The 20,373-nt window shown below is 42.5% G+C and overlaps 2 protein-coding genes across 5 annotated transcripts in view; one reads left to right on the top strand and one right to left on the bottom strand.

Moving 5' to 3' along the window:
* Nucleotides 1-16,000, bottom strand: part of LOC109902211 (inhibitor of Bruton tyrosine kinase-like) — a 41,193-nt gene extending 25,193 nt beyond the window's left edge. The window contains exons 1-4 of one of the 2 annotated variants that reach the window (XM_031786532.1): nt 15,918-16,000; nt 9,659-10,619; nt 7,767-7,863; nt 7,443-7,567 (exon numbers count right to left, since the gene is read on the bottom strand). In XM_031786532.1, the coding sequence (XP_031642392.1) occupies nt 7,443-7,567; nt 7,767-7,863; nt 9,659-9,988 (552 nt within the window). In that variant the 5' untranslated portion in view covers nt 9,989-10,619; nt 15,918-16,000. Of the gene's footprint in view, nt 1-7,442; nt 7,568-7,766; nt 7,864-9,658; nt 10,620-11,742; nt 11,945-15,917 lie in introns of those variants that run through there. The other variant, XM_020498374.2, reaches the window with a different exon arrangement.
* Nucleotides 15,931-18,199, top strand: LOC109902212 (trophoblast glycoprotein). Of its 3 annotated transcripts, XR_002256842.2 has the most exons (3): nt 16,217-17,577; nt 17,826-17,913; nt 18,042-18,199. XR_002256842.2 is itself a non-coding variant. In XM_020498376.2 (2 exons), the coding sequence occupies exons 1-2, from the start codon at nt 16,301-16,303 to the stop codon at nt 17,836-17,838; spliced, it is 1,290 nt and encodes a 429-aa protein (XP_020353965.1). In that variant the 5' UTR covers nt 15,931-16,300; the 3' UTR covers nt 17,839-18,199. The 3 variants fall into 3 exon arrangements, 1 of the variants encoding a protein (XP_020353965.1); XM_020498376.2 differs by having other exon boundaries at nt 15,931-17,577; nt 17,826-18,199; XR_004202449.1 differs by having other exon boundaries at nt 16,277-17,913.
* Nucleotides 18,200-20,373: the final 2,174 nt, after the last annotated feature.

Genomic DNA, 20,373 nt, shown 5'->3' with positions numbered 1-20,373 from the left:
AAAGTGTCCGTCGAGTTCTTACTCTGATAATTAAAACCTAACACATGGGACCATTAACTAGATTCAGCTGCGGCCTGATTTGTTTTTGAGCGGATGATAGGGGCCAGAACATACAGTTGAAGTCAAAAGTTTACAAACACTTATGTTGGAGTCATTAAAACTTGTTTTTCAACCGCTCTACAAATTTCTTGTTAACAAACTATAGTTTTGGCAAGTCGGTAAGGACATCTACTTTCTTGCATGACAAGTAATTTTTCCAACAATTGTTTACAGACAGATTATTTCACTTATAATTCACTGTATCACAATTCCTGTGGGTCAGAAGTTTACATACACTAAGTTGACTGTGCCTTTAAAGAGCTTGGAAAATTCCAGAAGATTATAGAATGGCTTTAGAAGCTTCTGATTGACTAAAATGTCAATTAGCCTATTGGAGGTGTACCTGATGATGTATTTCAAGGCCTACCTTCAAACTCAGTGCCTCATTGCTTGACATCATGGGAAAATCAAAAGAAGTCAGCCAAGACCTAAGAAAAAAAAATGTGGACCTCCACAAGTCTGGCTCATCCTTGGGAGCAATTTACAAACGCCTGAAGGTACCACGTTCATCTGTACAAACAATACCATGCAAGTATAAACACCATGGGACCACGCAGCTGTCATACCGCTCAGGAAGGAGACACGTTCTGTCTCCTAGAGATGAACGTACTTTGATGCGAAAAGTGCAAATCAATCCCAGAACAACAGCAAAGGACCTTGTGAAGATGCTGGAGGAAACAGATACAAAAGTATCTATATCCACAGTAAAACGAGTTCATTAGAACGTGCGTTGAAGATGCCGTTCCCATAGCAACGATTAAAACATTCCCAAACCAGAAACCGTGGATTGATGGCAGCATTCGTGTGAAACTGAAAGCGCGAACCACTGCTTTTAGTCAGGGCAAGGTGACCGGAAACATGACCTAATACAAACAGTGTAGCCATTCCCTCCGCAAGGCAATCAAACAAGCTAAGCGTCAGTATAGAGACAAAGTAGAATCTCAATTCAACGGCTCAGACACAAGAGGTATGTGGCAGGGTCTACAGTCAATCACGGATTACAAAAAGAAAACCAGCCCCGTCACGGACCAGGATGTCTTGCTCCCAGGCAGACTAAATAACTTTTTTGCCCGCTTTAAGGACAATACAGTGCCACTGACACGGCCTGCAACCAAAACATGCGGACTCTCCTTCACTGCAGCCGAGGTGAGTAAAACATTTAAACGTGTTAACCCTCGCAAGGCTGCAGGCCCAGACGGCATCCCCAGCCGCGCCCTCAGAGCATGCGCAGACCAGCTGGCCGGTGTGTTTACGGACATATTCAATCAATCCCTATCCCAGTCTGCTTCAAGAGGGCCACAATTGTTCCTGTTCCCAAGAAAGCTAAGGTAACTGAGCTAAACGACTACCACCCCGTAGCACTCACTTCCGTCATCATGAAGTGCTTTGAGAGACTAGTCAAGGACCATATCACCTCCACCCTACCTGACACCCTTGACCCACTCCAATTTGCTTACCGCCCAAATAGGTCCACAGACGATGCAATGTCAACCACACTGCCCTAACCCATCTGGACAAGAGGAATACCTATGTGAGAATGCTGTTCATCGACTACAGCTTGGCATTTAACACCATAGTACCCTCCAAGCTCGTCATCAAGCTCGAGACCCTGGGTCTCGACCCCGCCCTGTGCAACTGGGTACTGGACTTCCTGACGGGCCGCCCCCAGGTGGTGAGGGTAGGCAACAACATCTCCATCTCCTGTGGTGTCAGGAAAATAACCTCACACTCAACAAAACTAAGGAGATGATTGTGGACTTCAGGAAACAGCAGAGGGAACACCCCCCATCCACATCGATGGAACAGTAGTGGAGAGGGTAGTAAGTTTTAAGTTCCTCGGCGTACACATCACAGACAAACTGAATTGGTCCACCCACACAGACAGCATCGTGAAGAAGGCGCAGCAGCGCCTCTTCAACCTCAGGAGGCTGAAGAAATTCGGCTTGTCACCAAAAGCACTCACAAACTTCTACAGATGCACAATCAAGAGCATCCTGGCGGGCTGTATCACCGCCTGGTACGGCAACTGCTCCGCCCACAACCGTAAGGCTCTCCAGAGGGTAGCGAGGTCTGCACAACGCATCACCGGGGGCAAACTACCTGCCCTCCAGGACACCTACACCACCAGATGTTACAGGAAGGCCATAAAGATCATCAAGGACAACAACCACCCGAGCCACTGCCTGTTCACCCCGCTATCATCCAGAAGGCGAGGTCAGTACAGGAGCATCAAAGCTGGGACCGAGAGACTGAAAAACAGCTTCTATCTCAAGGCCATCAGACTGTTAAACAGCCACCACTAACATTGAGTGGCTGCTGCCAACACACTGACTCAACTCCAGCCACTTTAATAATGGGAATTGATGGGAAATGTAAAATATATCACTAGCCACTTTAAACAATGCTACCTAATATAATGTTTACATACCCTACATTATTCATCTCATATGTATACACTGTATCTATATCATCTACTGCATCTATATGTAATACATGTATCACTAGCCACTTTAACTATGCCACTTTGATTACATACTCATCTCATATGTATATAATGTACTCTATACCATCCACTGCATCTTGCCTATGCCACTCTGTACTATCACTCATTCATATATCTTTATGTACATATTCTTTATCCCCTTACACTGTGTATAAGACAGTAGTTTTGGAATTGTTAGTTAGATTACTTGTTGGTTATTACTGCATTGTCGGAACTAGAAGCACAAGCATTTCGCTACACTCGCATTAACATCTGCTAACCATGTGTATGTGACAAATAAATAAATAAAAATTAAAAATAAATATATATATATAGACATAGCCTGAAAGGCCGCTCAGCAAGGAAGAAGCCACTGCTCCAAAACTGTCATAAAAAAGCCAGACTACGGTTTGTAACTGCACATGGGGACGAAGATCGTACTTTATGGAGAAATGTTCTTTGGTTTATGAAACAAAAATAGAACCGTTTGGCCATAATGACCATGTTTGTTGGAAAAAGGGTAATGCTTGCAAGCCGAAGAACATCATCCCAACTGTGAAGCATGGGGGTGGCAGCATCATGTTGTGGGGGTGCTTTGCTGCAGGAGGGACTGATGCACTTCACCAAATAGATGGCATTAAATGTCAGGAATTGTGAAACTGAGTTTAAATTTATTTGGCTAAGGTGTATGTAAACTTCCGACTTCAAATGTAATTACAAATCATTTGTAAACTGCAAATTGACTGCAAGATGCCCAAAAAGATAATGTTTGACTAAAACAATCATTTCAAACCTTGCTTAAATTTGTATACGATCACATCTCTATTTTGCGTGGGAATACTTGGGAACAGATTTCTTAAATTAAAATCACTTCGAGTGGATTTCCTGGTGTTTTTACAGTCTTATGTCCAACAATGAAAACTAATTTTTCCCTGAAAACTTGGGGGGCCAAATAAAACAAGGGGCCAACAGTACTATACTAAAGAGAGAGACAGACTGGGCAGTGACACCAGTGCAGTCTGGTGCCAATAGCTATAGTCACAGTAAGAGCCTCCACATGGCCATCAGTGACACTGTAGAGCAGATCGCACATAAGGCCAACGTGGGTTAAACCATGCAGAGCTGGGCTAGACAAAGCCAGACACAGAACCCAAGCCCAGTGCACCTGTCCTACTCCTCTCATTCATTCACCCTCTCACTCAGCAGCTCACTCCTGATATTTCAATTTCTAAAATCTCCCAAATCCATAGTGATAGGAGGACATTGATGTCAGCCAGTGTTTCCCCTGTATTCATTTAGGCGCATTGCCTCAAAATTGTTGCGACCACACCAAAAAAATAAGGAACAGGAAAAGAAATACAGCAATGCTAATGATAACTGTCTTCTGGTAGATGGAAAGGCTTTCCCAAAAACCTAATCAATTATAACAATAACTAACTAAAGAGTAGCCTCTGCCTACCTGGTAGAACTATTTCAGGATTATTCTCATCAGTGCAGTAGGCATTTGTTTTGCTAACACTATCACGTGTGCTACAGAGAAACACAGCTAACTAAACAGTGCATGTGCACTTGAATTAAAAGGTATCTACACAAAAAAAAAGTGTCTTAGATGTTTCCCAGACTTCAAAAGTGGTGCCCTGATGTGGTTTTTGTTAATATTTGTTAATAGAGAGCTTCATAATAGCCAGTTACCATTGCTATGATTTTACCCCTTATACTGTACACAACCACCCAATAAGAACAATGCCAACTTATACAAAACATGCCCGTTGTTCCTGGGAGAGCAGCCTGTTGTGAGGGCAATATCCCAGGAGGGGGTCTGTTTTGCAGGAGGTTGGGGGTGGGGGGCAGGTTACGTGCCTGTTATCCAGGAGACGCTGCAGATGGTACAACCGTGTTTTTACATAAGCATTGTTGTGATGGATCCCCCTGGTGAGCCGAAAATTGGGTCCGAGTCTGTGTGGGGGGTAGGAGGCCCCAGGAGACTAGGGTGTTTAAGGTGGGGAAGCCCTATAATGACTCAGGTGACTAGCTAATGGCTGGTGGCAAACAGAGGCAGAACATCTTCTCCACTTAAGAGGAACGGAACAGAGCGTAGACTGAAAATAATTCAAGAGAACATTTATTAGATCTCATATATATATATATATATATATATATCACTGTTGCAGCTTGCTATAGACCTCCCTCTGCCCCCAGCTATGCCCTCAATACTATATGTGAACTAATGGAAACTAAGCTTGATGCCCTCAATCTCACACAAATTATCAATGAACCTACCAGGTACAACCCCAAATCAGTAAACACAGGCACCCTCAGATGTCATCCTAACTAATTCGCCCTCCAAATACACCTCTGCTGTTTTCAATCAAGATCTCAGCGATCACTGCCTCATTGCCTGCATCCGTAATGGGTCTGCGACCAAACGACCACGTCTCATCACTGTCAAACGCTCCCTGAAACACTTCTGCGAGCAGGCCTTTCTAATCGACCTGGCCGGGGTATCCTGGAATGACATTGACCTCATCCCGTCAATAGATGATGCCTGGCTATTCTTTAAAAGTACCTTCCTCACCATCTTAAATGGAGGGCCACACTAGGAATAGATATAGTCCTTGGTTCACGCCAGACCTGTCTGCCCTTGACCAGCACAAAAACATCCTGCGGCGTTCTGCATTAGCATCGAATAGCCCCCGTGATATGCAACTTTTCAGGGAAGTTAGGAACAAATATACACAGGCAGTTAGAAAAGCTATGGCAAGCTTTTTCAAACAGAAATTTGCATCCTGTAGTACTAACTCAAAAAGGTTCATAAGAGCACATCCTCACAGCTGCCCACTGCTCTGAGGCTAAGAAACATTGTCACCACCGATAAATCCACTATAACTGAGAATTTCAAAAAGCATCTCTACGGCTGGCCATTTCTCTACGGCTGGCCATTTCTCTACGGCTGGCCATGCCAAATCTAGATAGCCAATGTTCTGAAAGAGCTGCAAAATCTGGACCCCTACAAATCAGCCGGGCTACACAATCTGGACCCTCTCTTTCTAAAACTATCTGCCAAAATTGTTGCAACACCTATTACTAGCCTGTTCAACCTCTTTCGTATCGTCTGAGATTCCCAAAGATTGGAAAGCTGCCATGGTCATCCCCCTCTTCAAAGGGGGTGACACTCTAGACCCAAACTGCTACAGACCTACATCTATCCTACCCTGTCTTTCTAAGGTCTTCGAAAGCCAAGTCAAACAGATTACTGACCATTTCGAATCCCACCATACCTTCTCCACTATGCAATCTGGTTTCAGAGCTGGTCATGGGTGCACCTCAGCCACGCTCAAGGTTCTAAACGACATAACATCCATCGATAAGAGACAATACTGTGCAGCCGTATTCATCGACCTGGCCAAGGCTTTCGACTCTGTCAATCACAACATTCTTATTGGCAGACTCGACAGCCTTGGTTTCTCAAATGATTGCCTCGCCTGGTTTACAAACTACATCTCTGATAGAGTTCAGTGTGTCAAATTGGAGGGCCTGTTGTCTGGACCTCTGGCAGTCTCTGGGTGTGCCACAGGGTTCAATTCTCAGGCCGACTTTCAGTATACAGCAATGATGACGCTCTTGCTGCTGGTGATTCTCTGATCCACCTCTACGCAGACGACACCATTCCTTGGACACTGTTAACTAACCTCCAGACGAGCTTCAATGCCATTACAACTCTCCTTCCGTGGCCTCCAACTGCTCTTAAATGCAAGTAAAACTAAATGCATGCTTTTCAATCGATCGCTGCCCGCACCTGCTCGCCCGTCCAGCATCACTACTCTGGACGGCTCTGACTTAGAATATGTGGACAACTACAAATACCTGGGTGTCTGGTTAGACTGTAAACTCTCCTTCCAGACTCACATTAAGCATCTCCAATCCAAAATCTAGAATATGCTTCCTATATCGCAACAAAGCATCCTTCACTCATGCTGCCAAACATACCCTTGTAAAACTGACCATCCTACCGATCCTCGACTTGTGATGTCATTTATAAAATAGCCTCCAACACTCTACTCAACAAACTGGATGCAGTCTATCACAGTGCCATCCGTTGTCACCAAAGCCCCATACACTACCCACCATTGCGAACTGTACACTCGCGTTGGTTGGCCCTCGCTTCATACTCGTCGCCAAACCGACTGGCTACAGGTTATCTACAAGTCTCTGCTAGGTAAAGCCCTGCCTTATCTCAGCTCACTGGTCACCATAGCAGCACCCACTCGTAGCACACGCTCCAGCAGGTATATTTCACTGGTCACCCCCAAAGCCTATTCCTCCCTTGGCCGCCTTTCCTTCCAGTTCTCTGCTGCCCATGACTGGAACGAATTGCAAAAATCTCTGAAACTGGAAACACTTATCTCCCTCACTAGCTTTAAGCACCAGCTGTCAGAGCAGCTTACAGATCACTGCACCAGTACATAGCCCATCTGTAAACAGCCCATCTATCTACCTACCTCATCCACATACTGGTATTTATTTATTTAGCTCCTTTGCACCCCAGTATCTCTACCTTGCACATTCATCTTCTGCCTATCTACCATTCCAGTGTTTAATTGCTATATTGTAATTGCTTCGCCACCATGGCCTATTTATTTCCTTAACTTACCTCATTTGCACGCACTGTATATAGACTTTGTTTTCTTTTGTTCTACTGTATGTTTTGTTTATTCCATGTGTAACTGTTGTTGTATGTGTCGAATTGCTACGCTTTATCTTGGCCAGGTCGCAGTTGCAAATGACAACTTGTTCTCAACTAGCCTCACTGGTTAAATAAAGGTGAAATAAAATAAATAAAAATAGTAGTCGGTTTGTTTACCTGTTTGACGTAAACCCCGGTCCGGGAAAACAGATCCACAATCTCAGGATGATGCCTGCTCTCCTGGTTCCCATGCCCCAGACTGAAATTGGTGTTGTTCCCCCAGGTATAAACCTCAGTGGGGTCTGAGAGAGAGAAAACCAAAAGTTTTTTTTGATTTTTTTTAATGCCTGCCACAGCCAAGACTTCCAACACTATTTTCTACAAGTAGGCAACAACGATTGACAACCGTCTTGACTAGGTGCTTAAAAGAAACATCTGCTTTTCCCTTTTTATCATGCAGTCCAAATGAGAGATCGACATGAAATGAAAAGCGATCCTCACCAGTCTTTGTAAATACAACATGTGCTGGTCTGTCCTTCATGGTTAAGTCCAGGACAGAGAGGCCCTCCTTATCCTGGGTGGAGAGAATGCCGCCATGCTGCAACACAGAAGCACCTTTCTAGACTAGAGCCACAATATTATTCCCATGTAACTACACCTAGCTGTAGGCCAGTGATGAAGCAAGCAAGAAAAGAGTAGCTACAGAACCAAAGTACTGCCAATGGAAGCCATATAAATGTCTTCCTCCACATACCAATCATTTACAGTGGCAAGCAAAAGTATGTGAACACTTTGGAATGACCTGGATAAATCGGACCTAAAAAATTTGATCTGATCTTCATCTAAGTTACAACAATATACCAACACAACGTGCTACAACTAATAACACACAAAATATTGTATTTGTCTATATTGAATACATAATTTAAACATTCACAGTGTAGGTTGGGAAAAGTACGTGAACCCCTAGGCTAATGACTTCTCCAAAAGTTAATTAGAATCAGGAGTCAGCTAACCTGGAGTCCAATCAATGAGACAAGATTGGAGATGTTAGTTAGAGCTGCCCTGCCCTATAAAAAAAAAAACTCACAAAATGTGACTTTGCTGTTCACAAGAAGCATTTCCTGAAGTGAACCATGCCTCGAACAAAAGATCTCAGAAGACCTACGATTAATAATTGTTGACTTGCACAAACCTGGAAAGGGTTACAAAATTATCTCTAAAAGCTTTGATGTTCATCAGTCCACGGTAAGACAAATTGTCTATAAATGGAGAAAGTTCAGCACTGTTGCTACTCTCCCTAGGAGTGGCCATGCTGCAAAGATGACTACAAGAGCAGTGCAGAATGCTCAATGGGGTTAAGAAGAATCCTAGAGTGTCAGCTAAAGACTTACAGAAATCCCTGGAACATTCTAACATCTCTGTTGACCAGTCTACGATACATAAAACACTAAACAAAAATGGTGTTCATGGGAGGACACCATGGAAGAAGACACTGCTGTCCAAAAAAAACATTGCTGCACATCTGAAAGAGCACCTGGATGTTCCACAGTGCTACTGGCAAAATATTCTGTGGACAGAATAAACTAAAGTTGAGTTCTTTGGAAGGAACAACCCCAACGCTACGTGTGGAGAAAGAGGCACAGCACACATCAAAACCTCATCCCAACTGTAAAGTATGATGGAGGGAGCATCATGTTTTGGTGCTGCTTTGCTTCATGCTATCATTGACATAAAAAAATGAATTCCTAAGTTAATCAAGACATTTTGCAGGAGAACGTAATGCTATCTGTCCACCAATTGAAGAACAGAAGTTGGGTGTTGCAACAGGACAATGACACAAAACACACAAAAATTAAATGGCTTCAACAGAAGCAAATACACCTTCTGGAGTGGCCCAGTCAGAGTCCTGACCTCAACCCGATTGAGATGCTGTGGCATGACCTCAAGAGAGCGGTTCAACCAGACATCCCAAGAACATTGCTGAACTGAAACAGTTTTATAAAGAGAAATGGTCCAAAATTCCTCCAGACCGTTGTGCAGGTCAACTACAGAAAACCTTTAGTTGAGGTCATTGCTGCCAAAGGAGGGTCAACCAGTTATTAAATCCAAGGGTTCTCATACTTTTCCCACCCTATACTGTGAATGTTAACACGGTATGCTCAATAAAGACATGAAAACATATAATTGTTGGTGTGTTATTAGTTAAAAGCACACTGTGTTTGTCTATTGTTTGACTTTGATGAAGACCAGATCAAATTTGATGACCAATTTATGCAGAAATCCAGATAATACAAAAGGGTTCACATACCTTTGTCTTGCCACTGTGTTGTAGAGGCCAAAGGAGGCCCAGTCATCTCAACATTAGTTCCGAAACACAGAGGGAGACTCACCTTAACAAGTGACATGAGGCAGTGGATGTGTCCGTAGAAGACGCTGCGGTGCAGGGCGGTCCAGCCAGACTCCTTGTCCTTCACCATGAGGTCAGCGCTCTTCCTCTCCAGCAGCCACTCCAACAGGGCCCTCTTGCCCAGCGAGGCGGCCAGGTGCAGGGCCGTGCGGCCGAAGGCGTCCCTCAGTGTGGCCGCGTTATGGCAGTGAGTGTTGAGGAAGGCCCGCAGGCGCCCCTCTGAACCCTGCGTCAGCGCCGCCACCACCTCATCTGCATGCCGCATGGAGCGGCATTTTGGCGTGCAGTCTGGGGTTGCCATCACCACGCTCATCCTGAGTGACTTCTAAATCTGGCTGTGAACTACCAGCTCTAACGCAGTCAGAGAGACCCTGCTCCCCCCACCCCCCCCCCACACTCCCAACTCTAAAACAAACACTGAAACACCCTTCAGTACAACAACAAACCCTAAGATAACGCTTTTAGGGCAAGTCAGTTTGACTTTGAAACTATAATGTTTTAATGTAGCTGCTCTCGGAAGAAAATAGAAAAAAAGGTGGGAGGTTGTTTCGGGGTGCTAGAATTGTGCTTGTGTTGAGGTTCCACCGCACCCTAGCAACCCCAGGGCCTTGTTTTAGGTCATCTCAGTCCACCATGTCAACCCGAAGCTCAACACAACCAAATGTGTTTGAAACATACAATGGCATCAGGAATTCATTAAATAAACGTCTATAAATACTATACTTATATAAATATACTAGAAATATTTCCAAAAATACCTTCTTTTACAATTATTATTATTATATATATATATTTTTTAAATACAATATTTTACAAAGGGCAACAAGTTCATTAACCCTCCAGAAGGTCCCTTCAAATAGTCCATCCAAATTGAGGGGAAAGGCCCCCTTTCCCCCCCAAGACACACAAAACCCTTCTCAAAACTCCATAATTGTATTCGGAACCTGGGGGAGAAAGGGTTGACAGTCATTAGTTGTAAAACACTGGAAGTACATGCAAGGCAGAGAAAACAACTGCTACACAACATAAACCTGGCATGTACTAAATGTGTCCACAAAGCCACAGAACAAGCTTATTCAAAGCACCAAGAACAAATACATGCTCTGGAAAATCCAACATACCCATCTTGCTCTTTAACTGTACTATGCTACATAGATGAAATGGTTCAAACCTAGCAAGACATGTTGAAAGGTCAACGTGCAGTTCAGCACCCCAGATATGCAGAAACAACCATCAAGGATCAATTGACTTGACACTACTATGCCTATAATAGCAGCCGAGATAGGATGTCTATTGACTCCAGGCCAAAAATATTGCACAAACTTTTTAGTAACACGAAAATGGGTATCAAAACAGGAACATGCAACAGTTTGACTGTTTCCACATCATGCACCGTTTGGAGTTGTGAAAGTGAAAAACATGAGTATAATAAAAAAAGGTATTTAAATAAAGATGCATTGGTCTGCAAAATACCTGTCAGGTGTATTGTGTGCATTAAAATATCCACAGTGTAGTGAACATAGCCAACATATCTTGATTAGCTAAGTTAGAAGCGGATACAGTCGATGCTGCTTCCATCTACCCCATTTGCTACTTGGCTAGCTAACTAACATAGTTACCTTAACGTTAAGACTCTTAGGGAGAACTGCACTAGACAATAGGCCACCATTTTTATTCATTGTGCTGCTAGTTAAAGTAATCCAGTGTTATTGCAACCAGCTATATACATGTACACCAACGTTTTTCACCATGATTTAACCGTTTCCTTAATCTTTCATTCTCTAAATCATGGCTAGTTACCTGCTAACGTTACATTGATAGCTAGTTAGCATTTGAACTTGGAAAGATGAAAATTAGCTACAAACCATTAACATATTGGACAATCTCTCAAATACTTTAATCTAAATAAAACGCGTTATATACGGCACAGGTGACAATGTATCGTTGGTTGTTACTCTGATGTGACCATCTGAATGATGTTACTGACGTGATGATGTTTAGTTAGATTAGCTATGCTAGCGAGTTGCATTGAAAATAGATTGCCACGATCACATTTCACTTTCTCACCTGTCGCTAGATGAAGACGAAAGTGCTTATGAAGCTGGCGCCAATGATACACATCCACTGTGTCATCGTTTCAAAAATATACATCGCTAAATGCTCTTATTAAACCTAGATATTTGAACAAAACAGATGCTATTCCACAGTTAAGTAAGGATCCAAAAAAAGAGGGAGGCTGGGCAACACGGAGACTTCTGATTGGTTGAAAGATCTTGCAATCCCGTTTTCTATTGGATGGTTTCACTATAATCGCTTAAATAATTCCTCTCGATGATTGACGTCACTGCTTGGAGAAATCGGCTGTTTTTTAATTAACAAAAAGTGACACCTACTCTGAGTTACGAGTTGGGAGTAAACTAATTACATGAACGTATTGATTGTTATATCAACACAATGTGTTTTTGTTATCACTGGTTTCTCTGGTCCTGGGGGTGCCCAGAGTAGGTCCAGGTTTGGCTACCCTTGGGCCACTGGTTTACAACTTGAAAATAATACATCAGGACCTCAAGTAATAAATGCATGAAGTTTCCTGAAAAGGAAAAATGATTTCTCCTCCACATCTCTTAGTTTCAAATTATGGTCACTTGGGCTCCAGTTAAGAATAGATAAGGGGTCAAGGTTGGAGTTAGGGTTAGACATTGGGTTCACGCCAGGGCTTGACACACAATTACATATTGATGAGTCTTTCCTTCTCTAGTCACACATTTGCTTTTTTTGCTACAATAGCAGCATTATTCTTCTTAATCCTAGGAGAACAATTCTGCTGCTGAGTAAGATCAGAAGGCCAGTCATTAGAAACCACCACTAATGAGGAAAGAGTGCAGTCAGAAAGACTTTGGTACATACTTTGGTAAAACTTTAAATTAGGTTATTCTTCAAAACTCATGCCTGTGTAGTTATGAAGAGTTTCAATTCAAAACACTATATATCCATTTTAAGAAATGTTGGTAAATACGCTTTTTTAGTTTAAAGAACATAGGAAGGAGATTAGTGTGTTTGTTACCATCTAATCCTGGCATGGGGTTGTTAAATGGTTTTATTTCGTGGAGACAAACATTTTGTTGCCAAACATGATACAATACATGCCCAAAGGTATGTGGACAACCGTTGCAATTAGTGGATTTGGCTATTTCAGCCATACCCGTTGCTGACAGGTGTATGAAATCGAACACACAGCCATGCGATCTCCATAGACAAACATTGGCAGTGGAATGGCCTTACTGAAGACCTCAGTGACTTTGAATGTGGCACCTTCATAGGATGCCAGCTTTCCTACAAGTCAGTTCCTCAAATTTCTGCCCTGCTAGAGCTGCCCCGGTCAACTGTAAGAGCTTTTATTGTGAAGTGGAAACGCCTAGGAGCAACAACAGCTCAGCTGCGAAGTGGTAGGCCACACACGCTCACAGAACAGGACCGCCAAGCACTGAAGTGTGTAGCATGTACAAAAAATCTGTCATCGGTTGCAACACTCACTACTGAATTCTAAACTGCCTCTGGAAGCAACGTCAGCACAATAACTGTTAGTCAAGAGATTCATGAAATGGGTTTACATGGCCGAACAGCCGCACACAAGCCTAAGATCACCATTTGCAATGTTCCACGTCCGCTGCAGTGGTGTAAAGCTTGCCGCCATTGGACTCTGGAGCAGTGGAAATGCCTTCTCTGGGTTGATGATTCACGCTTCACCACCTGGCAGTCCGACGGACTAATCTGGGTTTGGCGGATGTTAAGAGAACGCTACCTGCCCAAATGTAGTGCCAACTGTAAAGTTTGGTGGAGGAGGAATAATGGTCTGGGGCTGTTTTGTGCCCCCATGCACAAAACGAGGTCCATACAGAAATGGTCAGTCTAGACCGGTGTGGAATAACTTGACTGGCCTGCACAGAGCCCTGACCTCAACCCCATCGAACACCTTTGGGATTAATTGGAAAGCCAACTGCGAGCCAGGCCTAATCGCCCAACTTCAGTGCCCGACCTCACTAATGCTCTTGTGGATGAATGGAAGGAAGTCCCCGCAGCAATGTTTCAACATCTAGTGGAAATCCCAGAAGAGTGGAGGCTGTTGTAGCAGCAAAGGGAACTCCATATTAATGCATATGATTTTGGAATGAGATGTTCGACGAGCAGGTGTCCACATACCTTTGGCCATGTAGTGTTATGTCTGCCTCACTCTGAGAAAAAAAGTTGCACTACAAAGTCTTACACCGTTAAATGTGACACATAATTACATTTTAATAAAGAACTGTACAACTGTATTTATGTACTTAAATATGAAAAAAATAGGCCTATATTTAACCATCATATGAGATCTGGGCTCTGGTCAAAAGTAGTGTACAATACAGGGAATAGGGTGCTCCTGGGGACGAAACCAACTAAACGCTATAGCATGAGGCTAGATTTATTATAGGTAGAATTTATATGTTAAATATACTTTTGTTATTGACCAAATACTTATTGTCCACCATAATTTGCAAATAAATTCATTACAAATCCTACAATGTGATTTTCAGGATTTTTTTTCTCTAATTTTGTTTGTCATAGTTGAAGTGTACCTATGATGAAAATTACAGGCCTCTCTCATCTTTTTAAGTGGGAGAACTTGCACAATTGGTGGCTGACTAAATACTTTTTTGTCCCACTGTATATACATAGCGTTTTGCAGGGGGAAACATTTTTTTAATACACATCTAAGAACAGTAATATTTTACACACACACATAAAAGGTACACCTAAACATTTATTTCTGATTTAGAAAAAAAAGCGAAAAATTGGTGGATATACCATTTTGGAAATAAACTATTTTAATGCTGCTCTCCTTTATTTGGACCAGATTCAGTTCTGGTGAGCACCAGTTTAGCTATTTTCTCTTCTGTAATTACAAAAACATTACAATGGATCACTAAAAGTTATGTTAATAGGTTTTTATCATTAACATTTTAATAGAATGTTGTTACTAGAGTCCTGTTGTCACAAGAGTAATTACAGTGCAGGTAGCCTAATGGTTAAGAGCGTTGGGCCAGTAACCAAAAGGTCACTGGTTTGAAAAATCTGTTGATGTGCCCTTGAGCAAGGCACTAAACCCATATTGCTCAAGTAAGTCGCTCTGGATAAGAGTATCTGCTAAATGATGTAAATGTAACTACATGTATAAGAGCATGAATTTTACTGTAAACCTATGTACTATTTCTCTCTCAACCACACACACACACACACACACACACACACACACAAACACACTAACAGCAGTGCTTGGTTTCTCTCCACCCCAGAACTTCATCCGTGTTATGCCCTGGACCCTGGGGACTTTGTGCTCCTCATCAATCAGTTAGGATTATATATTGGCTGCTAACTAATATAAATTAACGATCACTGTCTAAAATGACACATGTATGGCCGCGGGAAGATGTTCTGGGTTGGGGGTGCTGTCGGGTGAGGGGGTTCTAGTTCACTAATTTTGTGGGACAAAAAAAAAGTCATATTTGATATATATATATATATATATATTATTTATCTGCAGCACCCTGAGAACCCCTACTTCCCACAGCTGGCTATGCTCATATTTTACTGCTGGCAATTCAAAAAAGCACAGCCCAGTAGGCTATAGTACATTAAACCACCCACATTATGCTCTATCTTTTGATTGTCATTCCCCTCTAAAAGCATATAATAGCCTACATTAAGTGAGGAAGTGCATTATACAACCAAAGTGATGGATTTTCACTTGACAATAATTTTTCAATTGAATCATAAAGTCTAAGACTAATGGGATCTTGTGTTCTGAGGTTTAAAACTGCATTCCCTTAGCTCTCCAGCACATTGGCTGAGTGGCCCTGATATCTACAATGTATCTAAGATGTAACTAATTATATGAAATAATATGCAATACTTGTTTACAGTTTCCAATAATTGAGTATAGTTGATGATGTGTTTGATTTTGGATCGAAAACCTTTCATTAGATTAAACTAGGCTACTTCTGCTATGAAGCAGTGGTTTATTTGGTGCACACCCATAGCATTTTCTTAACCATTAGGCAAATGCCCAATAGAGACTGCACATATTGTGATTGTATATACATTTAAATAAATAAAGGAAACAAGAAATTTGAGCAATAATAAGGATATATAACAAATATTGCATTTGTTGAATGCCAACATTAAGTTACAAAAGCTTCATTGCTCACCCATTGTAATGGAACATGGTATAGCCTAAGCCTTGCAGTGGTTTGGCCGTCGCGGACTAATTTTTCGCATACCCCACTTGGAGAGGGGTCTGTTCTTTTGATTCGAGGGAAGCATCGTTGGACCAAGTGTGCTCAGATACTTTTGTTCGAACATTATATCGTGTTTTCTGTGCTTTATTGGACTCCTCGAAATCTAATGGCTGTTTACGCACTTCACGTCAAAGGCTGACTCGAGCGTGTGCGAATTCATTTTAGTGAGAACTGCGATAAAACGAACGTCAACCGGATTTGAAAGCCCCACTAACACGATGAGCATGGTGAGAGACTGGTTGGCAACAAAAACTTTTCTCTTCGTAAATGTATGCGAGGATGGTGTTTAGCTAATGAATGTAATCGTTGCCACCCAGTTTAAATCGGAAGTGAAGCTATTTCCTTCAGGAAAAAGGTTGAAAAGTAGCATTTTGCATGTGGAGGACAGGAACTTGAAGGTGGATTGTGTGACTCGGGGGGGGAAAAAACATTTGTACACGGTCTACGCATTGTGCTTCGTTTCATCTATCAGACTCATTGGAACCACGGGTGAGAAAATGCGTTTTTTGAGCTCATTGTTATGTTGTGAACTTGAAGAAACCCGAGAGAATACGACTCTGCTTCGTTTGTGGTTTTTCTTTGCTGTCCTTTTTTCAAATTCAGCCTGTCCTGACAAATGCGTCTGTTTCACATCCACGGTCAAATGTTTGAACCAGGGCTTATTCGCGGTTCCACAGCCATTGCCAGCGAACACTAAAACCCTGTTCATTACTGGGAACAACATTTCCCATCTCACAGCTGTGTCTTTCCCTGTGCCCCTTGAGCAGTTAACAGACTTGTATCTCACAGGAAACCAGGTGGAGCTGGTGGACCACAATGTATTCAACAATTTGCCAAATCTCAGGCTGCTAGACTTGAGTAACAACAGGATTCTGCATTTTAGTGCTCAAGCCTTCTCTGATTACAACAAACTGCTGGACCTTAACCTCAGCAGGGCTTTTTACAACCATACTTCCATGGGTGAGCTCTTCAGTCTGCTACGGAGTGGGGGAGCCCTTCAACTTACCCGCTTAGACCTGTCCAACAATGACCTGGTGGTCCTCCCTGAGGACATGTTCTCCCGCCTCTCCAACCTCACCATCCTCAACCTACAAAACAACTCCCTCATTTTCATCCAGAATGGGACGCTGAGTGTTCCTCGGCTTCGTGAGTTAGACTTGAGGGACAATGCCCTGAGGGAACTACCCAACACTACACTGATGGACTTCAGCCTCAAGCCTGGGCTCCAGGTGCATCTGGCAGGAAACCCTTGGCTCTGTGACTGCAATATCGAGGACCTTGTGGCCTGGCTGAAAAGCTCTGAGCAGGTCACAGACAAGCAGAATATGACCTGTTCTGACCCTGAGGTTCTGAGGCAGTTACCGTTGCTCCAGATAAAAGAGTTGGAGTGTACCTTTTCAGGTGAAATGAAAGGTGTGCTGGAGACCTCGTATGTCTTTCTGGGCATGGTGCTGGCCTTGATTGGAGTGATCTTTCTGTTGGTCCTCTACCTCAACAGGAAGGGGATCAAGCGGTGGATATACAATATTCGGGACGCATGCAGGGACCACATGGAGGGCTACCATTACAGGTATGAGATCAACTCGGACCCCAGGTTGGCCAACCTCAGCCTCAACTCAGACATTTAAGAGGACTGCTATGTAAGCCAGGGCCCCACAGTGACTGAGGCATTATGACCCCCCCCCCCCCATGGTACTGTCCAGACTTCCACAGCAATTATGACTCCTCAGTCATGACGACCCACAATCTGCCACCACGCATGCCCTTGGCCCCTGCAACGCAGTGTCTGATTATTTGTTTTTACTCCTTTTCATGCAGTTCCATGGATTGAGAATCATGACTCAGATGGGGTTTGTGAGCAGGCTCTCTAATATAAAATGTTCCCTCCCTTGAGCAAAAAAGGATGGTACGTAAAACTCTAACAGACTGATTTTGAGTGGTAGTAACTACTCTATATACACACACACATCTATATCCTTTCTGCTGGTTATATTTTAATCATATTTTTGTTTACACTTTCCTCCCACTGTACAGTGTTGCTATGCTTGTTTAGATGTCTTTATTCCTTTTTAATATAATGTGATTATTAAAGCACGTGCTAATTTATCTCACTAGTATTGCACTTGTTCGGTGGACATTATCAACATTTTTTCATGATGTATAGCTGAATAAAATGTAATGCGTTGCTGTTTTCCTTTCTCGATTGAGGTCCTTTAAACTCCAGAGACTGAGGAATGTGGAGGTATTTTGGGCAGCAGAGTTTCAGGGTCATGAAATGGAGAAGTGCACACTCATTGCAGATTCAAACACATGCAGCAGACAGGTCATCATGCTACAGTCGGTACCAACCATACCACACAGGCAATACTTTACATGTCACCTCTATACATTTAACAAGCTCTCTGTCAGCTCGTGCATATGAGACATTACAGGTAGAAGCCATTGTGTCCAAATTTTACTCTTAAGGAGGTGAGGAAAAGGCTAACTGGGACATTCGAAGGTGGTAGAATGACTTTGAAGATTAATTGATTTTGAAATACTTTCCAATTAAAGGTAATTCATCTAGATGTGAAGGAATATTCCTGTCCAATTCAATCCCTGCAAGGATTTGGTTAGAAATCCCTGGCGCGATAGCCAAATAATTGCATAGCGCCGAACCATCCAAAATAATATTTTGAAGTCTAGCCAATGGTCAGTGAACAAGCTCTTTGGTTCAACTACACCAAGTACAGGAATGGCACTCATTCAAAGCATTCCAGCGTTGTGAGTGCAAACAGCTGCAAAAGGGGAAAGTTAAGTGCTGTGTTTCCTGACAAATGCTAAGGAAGGTACACAGTACCCAAGTTTCTTACCAAGAGGGCACTCTACAGGCAGTATGGTATGAAAATTAGCTCAAACTCTGCTTTAATCTGCACTGTTTTAGGGGTGTGGCATTAAAGTATCTCATTTTCAAGTATTGTTTCCTTTCCTGCTAACTAAACACTGATCTGTTTCTGGTGTTAGTATGGATGTGTAAATATCAAATGTGGAACATTATTTTACAGTGAAAGTGGTCAGGCATAGTCAACATATAATTTAGATGGTAAAGTAACTGCACAGTTGGTGAATGTGTGAGTAAAAAAAATATATATATATATATGTATATATATACCTGGCCATTACCTCACCATGCACATAGAAGACCACGGGAGAGGTAGTATGAGCTAACAAGCACAAAACAGAAACACAGTCTCTGTGCACAACTAACTACTATCTTTGCATAGCCCTGAGCTACTGTATCCTCTTACCGTAACAATACCAGACCCCCCTCAGTCACTAGTGATATGTGCTTTTCAGGCAATGTGTTTGAACGTTAAGTGGCCCTTGTGTAAACAGTTTTTGTATTTCCCAGGTTTGTGATCATAGAGATTTTGTGTCCAAATTTTATGCAGTGTGTGGGTGTTAACCATGTTTCTTCATACCTCACATTCAATACAAAGATAGTCTGTGTACAGGGTCCAACAAGGATAATGCATTAAAACCATTACCCAGTAGATATATTTTAACCCAGGATTGACTATGGAGATGAGTTTAAAATATATAGGCCATCACGTATTACATCTGCAATCAATCTTCCCAAGGCATTGTTTGCTTTTACATTTAAAAAAAAAAAAAATATTTGACCTTTATTTAACCAGGTAGGCAAGTTGAGAACAAGTTCTCATTTACAATTGCGACCTGGCCAAGATAAAGCAAAGCAGTTCGACAGATACAACGACACAGAGTTACACATGGAGTAAAACAAACATACAGTCAATAATACAGTATAAACAAGTCTATATACAATGTGAGCAAATGAGGTGAGAAGGGAGGTAAAGGCAAAAAAGGCCATGGTGGCAAAGTAAATACAATATAGCAAGTAAAACACTGGAATGGTAGTTTTGCAATGGAAGAATGTGCAAAGTAGAAATAAAAATAATGGGGTGCAAAGGAGCAAAATAAATAAATTAAAATTAAATACAGTTGGGAAAGAGGTAGTTGTTTGGGCTAAATTATAGGTGGGCTATGTACAGGTGCAGTAATCTGTGAGCTGCTCTGACAGTTGGTGCTTAAAGCTAGTGAGGGAGCTAAGTGTGTCCAGTTTCAGAGATTTTTGTAGTTCATTCCAGTCATTGGCAGCAGAGAACTGGAAGGAGAGGCGGCCAAAGAAATAATTGGTTTTGGGGGTGACTAGAGAGATATACCTGCTGGAGCGTGTGCTACAGGTGGGAGATGCTATGGTGACCAGCGAGCTGAGATAAGGGGGGACTTTACCTAGCAGGGTCTTGTAGATGACATGGAGCCAGTGGGTTTGGTGACGAGTATGAGCCAATAAGGTATCAGAAGT

This window comes from Oncorhynchus kisutch, linkage group LG13, assembly GCF_002021735.2.
Source record: "Oncorhynchus kisutch isolate 150728-3 linkage group LG13, Okis_V2, whole genome shotgun sequence".
In the NCBI taxonomy this organism is placed as follows: domain Eukaryota; kingdom Metazoa; phylum Chordata; class Actinopteri; order Salmoniformes; family Salmonidae; genus Oncorhynchus; species Oncorhynchus kisutch.
The sequence above is the reverse complement of the archived record's forward strand: the minus strand, read 5'-3'. Positions and strand labels throughout refer to the sequence as shown.